Source organism: Phaethon lepturus, unplaced genomic scaffold (genome assembly GCF_000687285.1).
Source record: "Phaethon lepturus isolate BGI_N335 unplaced genomic scaffold, ASM68728v1 scaffold47131, whole genome shotgun sequence".
NCBI lineage: Eukaryota > Metazoa > Chordata > Aves > Phaethontiformes > Phaethontidae > Phaethon > Phaethon lepturus.
The window spans coordinates 20-10,529 of record NW_010517908.1 but is presented as its reverse complement, the minus strand read 5'-3'; the positions used below and the strand labels follow the sequence as shown (position 1 = coordinate 10,529).

Genomic DNA, 10,510 nt, shown 5'->3' with positions numbered 1-10,510 from the left:
AAGAGTTCTTATTAAGAAAAAGTGAACTGTGAGTAGTACCCAGTCTTTAAACAGTATTTGTTTACAACACAAACACTGAGTGGAAATATAAATAAGTGGAGCAGATTAGGTCCATATTGATACTCTTAGTTCCGCATTTTGGTTTTCATTTTTTTCTTCCAGTAACTTCCCAGAGAGTATGCTGCATTTTGACCTTTAAAAAGGTCCCACAGATTAAATATCCCTTTGTTTCCCTTCGTATTCATGCAATTCTCAAGTGTTCTGCTCCCGTGGGCCGCTCGACACGAAAGCCTCATCTTCTCCTGTACCCATGCAGTAACTTCCAAGAGTGACAAATCATTTCTGCCTGCTGGACATGTCTGTTGTCCAGTAACTTTCATCCAGTCCCATCCCTGAGGCAACCTTAACTCATTCATTCCTAGTAGAGTATCTTTAAAGCAGATGGCTAAAGGAAGACGTGCATTTTTATAAAAATGCAGAAATATCCCCGATGCCTCACATACCTTTTTGTCTGCATTTACTAGATGTGCCTGCTCCTTTCCAACAGAAATATTCAGGACAAGTCTTAGGAAACTCACTATTGAATTGGAATTGTGCTTAAGTTTTATGCAGACTTGGATAATGTCTGATGCTCCCAGTGAGTTAGGAATAGCTTTCAGTTTTACCAATTTTTTCATATCAATGATTTTGTTTCAGATTACTCTGGATAAAGTAAAAATTACCCCAGCAAAGCATCCTGCTACAAAAGTAGCTGGGTTAATAAGCAACAAAGCTGTAGAATAGTTTAGGAACTTTTCTGAACAGAAATCAGAAGTTTTATCTTAAAAATAAACATGCAAAATGATTTCTCAGGTGCATTACACCTCCTGTCAGGGCACAGGGATAATCACCCTGTCTGAGGAGATGTTTCTGGAGGCAGTTGCAGCTACCTGGATATTCTCCTTTACAGCATCCCACTTAACAACGCCTCCACTCCCAACCCAGCTGTCCTCCGTCACCAATGGAGCACATGTGGCAGACAAACAACACTTACCCCTGGAAGTGCCAAGTACTGTGTTGTCTTAGTTGACAACAAGATCAGCTATTACTCCACAGCTCTCATAGGCACAAGATGAGTCTTACCTCTGGACAAGGGGAGAGGAAAGAGGTGTTTACCTGGAAACTTGGTAATTAGGAAGCACAATTAAGTTCTGTTGTATATATACACTCCTTTCTCAGTATTGCCACTGCATACAGCTTCTCAGAAAATAATGCTGTTTCCTAACAGTGTTTCTAACCTTAGCCAGACTTTGACCTGTACTGTTAAAGAAAATGAATTTCAAACAGTCAGTTACACAATTTCAGGAAATCGCATCATTTCACAGATACAAGCAGGACAAACACAGCCACTGGGCAAACTTGCAGTATATAGGAGCCCTGTAAATGCACCTTGCAGCCAGGTTATATTTCGATCCAATCTTATTTTGAGAACAAGGTTATCCAGGTCTTGTGTCTGGGAAAATTCAGGACATAAATCTTGCAGGTGGCACCTTCTGAGCCCCTCAGAAAGGCACACTCCCTGCTGGAGGTGGCATTCACTTCTACCTGCCCTATGCCCTGAGAGCAGACAAGGGGTGTGAGTCCCAAGGACCACCCACTTGTGGCGTCAAATGAGGCAATCTTGCACTGCTGAGCTACTCATGCAAAAGTAACTCTCCTTAAACGCAGCAATAAGCCAAGAGACCATTTGACACTGACCGAGTATTATCTCTGTGGATTTGAGGCTGCAGCCCACTGAGGGGCAGGGTACATCGCTATGCACATTGCTGGTTTATGCTTTCTGCCTGTTCAGATCTCTCCCTGCCCTGGTCTCTGCAAAGGATGAACTCAAAGCCTGTTTAGCTGTTTCAGGATCTGAGGCAATGAGTATCAACTTAGAGAGAGAGCTGGGCTAACCACGCTTAGATCGCATCTCTGAAAAGCCTCAGCTATGATTTCAGACAACTTTTCTATCTTTTAAAAATCATCTGTGGAGGCTTGACTCTCCTCCTTCCCCCCCAGACCAAGTGATCCAAGACTGCAAAGCTGAATTACAGGCTTTAATCAGATTTGACACTTCAGGCAAGCTAATTAGGGGCATGAAAGTCAGCATTTACCACAGTTGCTTTTTCATCACTGGTGACATTTCTTTTGCCAGCACTCAGCGTGAGCTATTTGCCTTTCACTAGCTTTACTATGCGATCCCCCCCGCCCCGACTTCCACTCCAGGATATAGCCTCAGCCTCAGAACAGCAGTCCCTACAGGCTGGGCAGCAGGTTGTGCTGACCCTGTCTTTAACACCAAAACTTTGTTATGCTGTTTAAGTACATGTAGGAGCCTTCAGCTCAGCTGTAGCTCTGGAATTCAGCACTGCAAAAGCCAGCTGTGCCCAGTGCCCAAGTTCTGCAAAATCTAATGGCTGGAATCCCAGCAGAAAGCCATTCTGGCAGGTACAGCTCTGGTATGGGCCCTAAGCTGCCAGAAGGTGTCAAGTAACACATGCTTACAACCAGGGTATCTTCTAGAATCACAATTACATAAATTAAATAATCTGGTGAAATCAGAAAAACCTCGGACAAACTTAAGTTGGCTCTGGCATTTCAAGACAGTATCTGTTACTGCTGTTAGATCTACTCATGTAAGTTCAGGTTTATTGCTCACTGGAAACAGCTAACTGTTAGCACAGGAAGGTTTGACAAAAAGAAAAAACAACAACAACAATAAAAACACACCCAAAACAGAGCAAAGATTGAAGTTAAGTAGTTTCAGCTTCTGGAACTGCGCACTTTCCTCAAGGGACAATAGAAATAATCGTGAGAATTCATATGCAGTGCCATTCTAAGCTACCTCATCTCATCCTTTGCCTCTGCATATGACAAAATGAGCACCTTTAATATAAGCCTCTTACCTGGGTGCTTTTATCAGTGCCTTTCTCGCCTATTATGTCAAGACAGGGAAGAGCTCTTCCTTACAGGCAACTGAGGAACATGGTGGGACATAGCCATATGAAATTCACAGCATATAGGGATGCAAGCTCTGAAAAATTAAACTTGTATGACCTCCTGTACTTCACAGCAACAGCTTAAAGAGATGGGCTGTGACTTGCTTCCCCGTATGTGGCTCTTCAATATAGCAATGTAATGAAGACCCAGAACCTTGACTGGCCCTTGCACTAAAATGAAGCAACTGTAAGGCTTGTTTCTTTCTCCTTCTTTCTCCCTCACCTTGTGCTCCTTCAAATGCTTCCTGATTTTGCACTGAAGAGGCTGAGAAATACAAGTAGAAAAATCACTAAGATTTAACAGAAAGGAAACAAGCTGGAAAGTCTTGTTCAGTGCTTTCCTGTCTAGTACATTCAATGCTTGACAAGGTCAGGCTCTCACTGTACCACTCAGGATAGCTAATTTTGTAGCTTTAGAACATTTATAGCCAGAAATAGAAAAGTAATAGCAGAAGGAATAATGAAATCAGAAAACAGAGCTGTCTGGTCACCTGTGGTGGTATCGAGGCAAAAGAGGCTGTTACTGCTTTTCACTCTTGTTTGTTGGACCCTTGCTGTCATCTCTGGGACTGTGCTCAATTCCTGATACCTCACCCCAACTGCCATATACCACCAGCAACCTGGGCTGTAGCTATTTCTGCTCCTGACAGGAGCAAAAAAGTACTGGAAGCTCTTTTCCTCTCATAAGGATCCCTAAATGCAAAGAATTGGCAGCATAAACCACATGACTTAGCACTCTTGATGGAGGGACAACAGGCCAAGACACAAAGAACGGAGCCCCTTTTCCCTGCTCTGCAGGCAGCATGATGCTGTGCACAGACCAGGCTGAGGTCTGGTTTTGGGCATCTGCAGCTCTGTCCCCTCCTGCCACCTCTGTTTTATATCAATCACCTTGACTCAAAGTGGGTTACTTCACAGACACTCTGCAACATTAAACTTTGGTTTACCTCTGCTATAAGGACAGATTGTTCAGCATAATTTTAGTCTTTTCTTGTAAGACACTATTAATAATAATTTTAGAGTCCATTTCAGTGACAGTCATCAGCATTAAGTCTGTATTGAAATGCTATCTAATTTAAATATGTGGATTAATTGTACATGCATTTTTTTGTTCAGAGCCCATAGTAATGGAAAAGAGATAGCACCTAATTATGCCATTCATTTTGTGAGCATAAGGCTACTGTTTGTTTTAATCAAACATCCTGCTGCAAAAAGCTATCAATTGATGTGACTCATTACCTTTCCTGCCTTGGCCAAATATCATGCCCAAGAATTCAGCCACCTATGCAAGCTAGAAGGTCTCTAACCTAAATGTAGGACAACTGCCCACCTCTGAAGCAGGCAGCAGTCACCGGAGAGCATGGGGACGGCCCAGCGAGCGCACGGCCTGTGGCATGCCCTCCCCAGTGGTCCTGCAGAGAGGTCCTTATGCTGAGCAATCCGATTTACACAGATTTCTCCAGGATGGCTTCCCCAGCCTGGGGGAAGTAGCTTGGCAACCCAAAGATAGGCTTTTCACAGATTTATACATGCATCTAGCTGTTCTTTCCTTACTTCTCAGAGGAAACTAAAAGTTACCCACAGCAATTAAGTCAGACTGAAAACTAGGAGAATTTTTGCCCATTAGGCCACATCATATGTTCAGTCTTTCACCACAGTCACTACAGCTGACCAAGAGGCCAAGCCGCAGGAACAGAAGTACCAGCCTCCCCAAAGAGCCCCATCAGAGGAGGCACCTGGAGGCGGCACAGGTGCTGTTTTCAGCAGTGCCCCTCCAGACCCACGCTGAGAAACGGGAGCAGCTTAGAACAAGTGGCGCAATAAATACAACTTGATACTGCAGACACTGTGCTGCCTAATCCCCAGTCTACACGTCTGTCCTGTCAGGCTTTTTAGGTCATAGATATTTGCTTCCCTTGGTATTATTCCTGAAATTTACCTGAAAAGCAGCACAGTTATAGGAATTGCATTTTACCTTATCATACTTCAGTACATTGCACCACAAACTGTATTTGAATATAACCTGTGTGGATTTCTGGAAAGAAAAACATAAGGCTTGCTTTACAGTAACATTTGTCTAGAATTGAAGAGGCATGCTTAAAATAACTGGGTTTGAAAAGGCCAGCACAAGTAGTGCTTCCAGTGCCACTGAAACAAATAATATTTGCTTAGCAAAACATGAGTCCAGGATCTTGGCAGAAAGAACTTCTTTTCTGCAAACAATTGTTGGGGATGGGGGGGCTGTTAAAAATGAAATTAAGAGGTGATCTTCCAACCAGTGAGCAGCACTGAATGCAGTTGATCAGACTACCCCAGAACAGGAGTTTTGCTTGAGAGAGTCATTTATGCTACTGTATTTTCATGGTATTTCAGAAGTTCAAAAAAGTTCTGAAAAGAGTATTTCTTAACTCTGAGTAGCTGTTTGCTAACACCAGGAGGTGGATTTTCTTCTTGCTGCTGCCTCTCATATAAGCATTGAGGCATCATGAAGTTATCCAGGCTGAAGTATCCAGTTGCCTTCTTGTTTGCTTATGCAGGTGTTTTACGTAATAGCCCCAATAAGGCTGACGCTTTCGGAAAGCAGCCGCAGCATAGGCAGCGTTGTAGGAGTTCACTTACAGCTTAGTTGACCTGTAAGAGCACAAGAAAACAAGTCCTACGCCCTCCAATATTCAAGCAAATTGAAGCGTTCAAATTGTATTATGGCTTTGCATTGCCAGTAAGAACACCACCCTGACAAGCAATACTCCAAAATGTAAAAAGGCACACTAAAATGGGAAGAGGGAGGGATGGCACCAAAACTGTTTTCCATCTAGTGTTACAGTCATACTTAGTCCTGAGTCCAACTAACGCAGCTGAATAGGTACTTAATTCAAAATTCTTATGTTAAAGAAGAAAATGATCGAGAAAAATCTGAAGTTAGGTTATTTACCAGAGAAACACAAAGTCCAGCTGTCCCTCCCAAGCTTAAACTCTCCCTTTGAATCAGGTCTGCAAGTCGGCTGCTGCTTTCAGCTGAAGGAGCAAGTCACCCTCTAGCAGGCAGGCCTACCATTTTTTTGTGTTCAGAAAACATGTAGACATGGCACTTTGGGACATGGTTTAGTGGGCATGGTGGTGCTGGGTTGGCGGCTAGATTTGATGACCTTAAAGGTCTTTTCCAACCTTAATGATTCTATGATCATCAAACTTCTGTAAGGAGACTTTCTCAGAAATAAGTCATTGTTTAAAGATCCTTTAAAGCAGCCTTTCAACCAACCAAAGATGCAGCCTTCACCTCTTTAAATACCTGGCTAGATGGGCCCAGCTGGAAACTTACTTTCCTATGGCAGGAAGGGAGGATTTTTTCCAAGGACTTAAGTCTTTCCCTGCCTAATGAAGGATGAGACTTTACAAGCACTTCTCTTTTAGGCCAGTAACTACTCTATGTCCATTAGCCTGCAGAAGAGAAGACTCAGGGAAGATCCCATTGATGTGTACGAATATCTGATGGGAGGGAGTGAAGAAGATGGAGCCAGGCACTTCTCAAGGGTATCCAGTGACAGGACAAGGGGCAATGAGTGCAAACTGAAATACAGGAAATTCCACTTAAGCAGAAAGAAAAACTTTTTTACTGTTAGGGGGTAAAACACTGGCATAGGGTTCCCAAGCAGATTGTGGCGTCTCTGTCCTTGAAGACACTCTAAACCCAACTGGACATGGTCCTGGGCAACCTGCTGGAGCTGCAGGAGTCGGGCGATACAGTCTCCGAAGGTCCCTTCCCACTCAACCATTCTGTCACTCTGTGTCCCTGCAGTACAGCACTGGCACAGCAGGTATCACAGGGCAGACAGACACCCACTGTAGTGTGACTGTGTGTGATCCTCTGACACATGTACTGTTCTTTTCTGTATTATCTCATCCTTTTTCTCCTGTGAAGAGACCTTAAGTCCCAAGAACTAAAAACATGATGGTAGATGAATGATGAGCTTGAAGAGGGAGGCTCTGCCTTCCTTCAGGAGACTCCATGCAATAACCAATCAAATAAGCTTAATTTTTTGCAGCATTATTGATTCTTTCTTGAAGTGACATTTTTTAATTTCACTTTTCCCCACTTCCTTTAGGTTTTCCCTTATAGTCAGTTTGCCCAGATTCAAGGATAGAAGTGTCAGCACATCACCTCCAGCTGCACAGTGTGTCAGTACATTTAATTCTTTCCTTTTAGCAAAAAGGGATTATTATTCCATTTGCTTTTAATCAGCTTCTGGGAATATACCCTGGCATTCTCCTGTGCAAGTTGTCCTTTGTATGAGGATTCTGTTTTTAGAAGCATCTCACATGAGCTGGATCAAGGATTAACAGGAGGCATTTCTGAGCACTTGTGGTCACAGTTAACATCCTTTGAGCTTTTTCTGCTATTAGAAGGGAAAAAAAAATCCTTCCTGGGGTACTTCAGTCTGAAAGTGAATCAAATGATTCAATGGCCAAACAACACCAGAACCTCCCACGAACAGTCCCATGATTTGCAGGCAGTTATACTCTTGCCAGAATAGTGCAGGGAGAGGATCTGCTAGAAATCTTTTTGAAAGAATTTTCAAGCTGTAGATTTGGCACAAGCAAGGCCATGTTTCTACAGCCTCACAGGGAACACAGAGGAAAACCTTCCTTTTCTGTGCCCCACACCTGTGTGGACTGGTCCTCCATTAAGGCTTATCTACCCTTTACATAATGAAGCCTGCAACTTAATCAAGGGAGGCAGCAACAGGCCCGGACTTTCAAGACAAAGCTTCTGCCTCCTCCCACTTGCACAGCTGCACTTTCTACAAGTTTATTTGTTTTACTTAGCCACCAGTCCACCTCATCAGGAAAAAAAAAGAAAAAGAAAAAAAAAGGGAAGGTGGCCTCAAGCATGCAGAAGCTCAGCATCTTTGTGTTTCTCATGGTGTTAAAGCAAGTGCCTTAGCCACTCACCATTTGCTGGAGCAGGACAGAGAAAATTATCCTACTTCTATCATAATGACTTGAACAAGGTATGCAGCAAGTCATTAGCTGAAACAGGAATTCAGACCAGAGATCCCAAACTGTCCTTTGCCCTTGCCATATTGATATCTTACCCTATCTGTTTCAGTTTCAGAAAGGCTGCCATAGCTGAATTGTTGAGGGTTATAGCTCCAGGGTACATTCCTGGCCAAAACACAATTACCTGGCAACTTTACCCTGACAGCTGTGAAATCAACCATGGAAAGGAAGGTTAGATGAAGATGCTAACTCTGCTACAGCAGTCACCCTCTCCATGGTGACTCCAAGCAGTGTTGAATGTATAGGTCTGTGGAGAGAAAGAGAGCCCAGCCTGCAGTGGCTGCTCAGCAGAAGGTGATCTTATTGTCCTCAATACAAGCTTACACCTGCTTTGGGAGTCCAAATCCTCCATCCCCATCGTAGGAGAAGGGCTGATTCCCAAACAAACTGTGTATCTCTCTCTCCCCCTTCCATAACACAGGATGCATTTCAACATTCATTTCTGTAAATATGAGTGCTGTCAAAACGGTCTATTTAACTGATGCAGTACCTGGGAGCTGCAGAGTGCCTACTGCGTGCACACGCTGTGTACCTGCTTAGGACCACAGTGAATGAAAAACAACCCTCCACGCCCTGAAAGCTGTAAACAAGAACAGATTTGACTTGGCAACTGCCTAATCCTTTATCCTGAAGACAAATAACCCTTCTGCCCTCCTCTCCTACTCAACAGGCAGAAGGTCTGCTCCAGGGCCGCTTTTTAATTTAACAGCAAATGCCTCACAGAGTTTGAAGTGTTAAGCAGCAAAGGCATCACAGCATGACAGTAATACCAAGCAGTGCAGTGCTTTAAAGTATCCTTAAAAGAAAAGAAAAAAAAAAATCAACCCAAAACTTTATTTAGTAGAAAACTTTCAGAAGACAAAATTAGTCTGTTTGAATGTTTGAAGCATTACACTGACAACATACTCATTAAAGACAATTCCCGTTCTCCTAAGGTGTAATCCCGTTTCATACTGCACCCTTTATTCATTGCTTTCATCCTTATAGAGAGGCTGTAAAGCTCCTCTTCTGCAATGCCATCAAAAAAGAAGTCCTCATTGAAGATGGGATTTCTGCTTCTCTTTATAACAGTGCTTCTCTGCTTCTGTGTTTTCCCTGGCACCAGGGAGAAGGTGATACAGCATTTTATGTTTTTGGGCTCTACAGAGTCATCATATAAACCCTCTGCACTGATCAGGCGGATCCGCAGCCTTTCATTTTCTGCGCAGTATTCAGCCGACAGCCTCAACATGCCTCCCTTGTCCATTACCACAGTGCTCTCTCCCACTAGTCTCTCCTGGCTGGTCAGGTCCAGGGGAAAGATGGGAGAACAGGACATGCTAAAGCTCCGGGTCGCAAGCAGCCCCTCGGAGGCCCGCCTGATGGCACTGGGGCTGTTATCAGTGGAGCTGCTCTCCTCTGTAGAGAGAGAATTGTTTCTGGCCATGCTGGATTTTTTCTTGGCTTTCAGCGCTCGGCAGAGCAATCCCTCCTGACTTCGTGTTTTGATCAGGGAGCAGGATCTGGGAGGTGACCTGCTCAGAAGCGGAGAACTGAAAGGAGAGGAATCGCTGGAGGAGGCAGTATCGCTGTCACAGGCGCCTTGCCTGTGCAGGGAGAGATGCTTGGGAGGCAGCCTCACAGAAGCAAAGCTGATAGCAGTGGGATTAGACATGCTCCCTTTGCCACTGAAGGTGTTGGCTCTGGATCGAGAGAGCATCAGGCTGGGCAGAGCACCACATGGGTCACCATGGAAGATGGACTCCTTTCTCCTGGTGTGGGGACTCTCCAGCAAAGTGCAGAAGCCATAGGAAGTGTGGGCTCTGGGAAAGTGAGGCAGGGAGAGCGCTGCTTGGGACTGGGGGTCCGAGTTGGTGCTTTCTTCCTCCAGGGCTGGGATCTCTTTAGCACTTTCCACCTGAATGAGATGTGGCAAAGAATAGCTGGGGCTGTAGTCGGACGAATTAAGATCCACATCCTCTGAACAGCAGTTCTGGTGAAAGCCAGTGCCCCTAACAGGGACATTAACAGGACCAGAGCTGGTCAGCCTGGGGGGAATGCAGAATTCGGGGATTCTGTCAGGTGTGAGCACATTAGGAAAAACAGCAGCCCCCAGTCGGGGTTTTTCAGGCAGATTTTGGCCAGGTGGCAGTCCCGGGATGGAGGAGCTGGGGTGGTTTCCACTTTCCTGTGATACTCTGATCTTTTCCAAGATCCACATCGCTGGGCAGGAGTTCCTCAAAGGGGAAGAGCTTGAAGTACTAACCCACCTGCAGACACACAGAGATGCAAAAGTACATGAACATCCTTCTTGGACACACTACAGCCATGCGAGGCACAGAAGATGCTGTTCAAGGCAGGACTGGCACAAGCCCAGTCCATCCACAGGTTCGAACAGCCTCTGCGCAGCACGCTAGCTTTAGCAAAGTCAAATGGATTTCACCAGAAGGACA

General features: G+C 44.6%; 1 protein-coding gene across 1 annotated transcript; it reads right to left on the bottom strand.

Moving 5' to 3' along the window:
- Positions 1–8,893: 8,893 nt before the first annotated feature.
- Positions 8,894–10,278, bottom strand: C2CD4C (C2 calcium-dependent domain containing 4C). Its single transcript, XM_010296536.1, has one exon. It carries the CDS (start codon positions 10,276–10,278, stop codon positions 8,968–8,970), a length of 1,311 nt encoding a protein of 436 aa, XP_010294838.1. The 3' UTR covers positions 8,894–8,967.
- Positions 10,279–10,510: the final 232 nt, after the last annotated feature.

Coding starts and splice junctions, on each gene's coding strand:
- C2CD4C (XM_010296536.1), bottom strand. CDS start 10,278: ATGTGGATCTTGGAAAAGATCAGAGTATCACAGGAAAGTGGAAACCAC.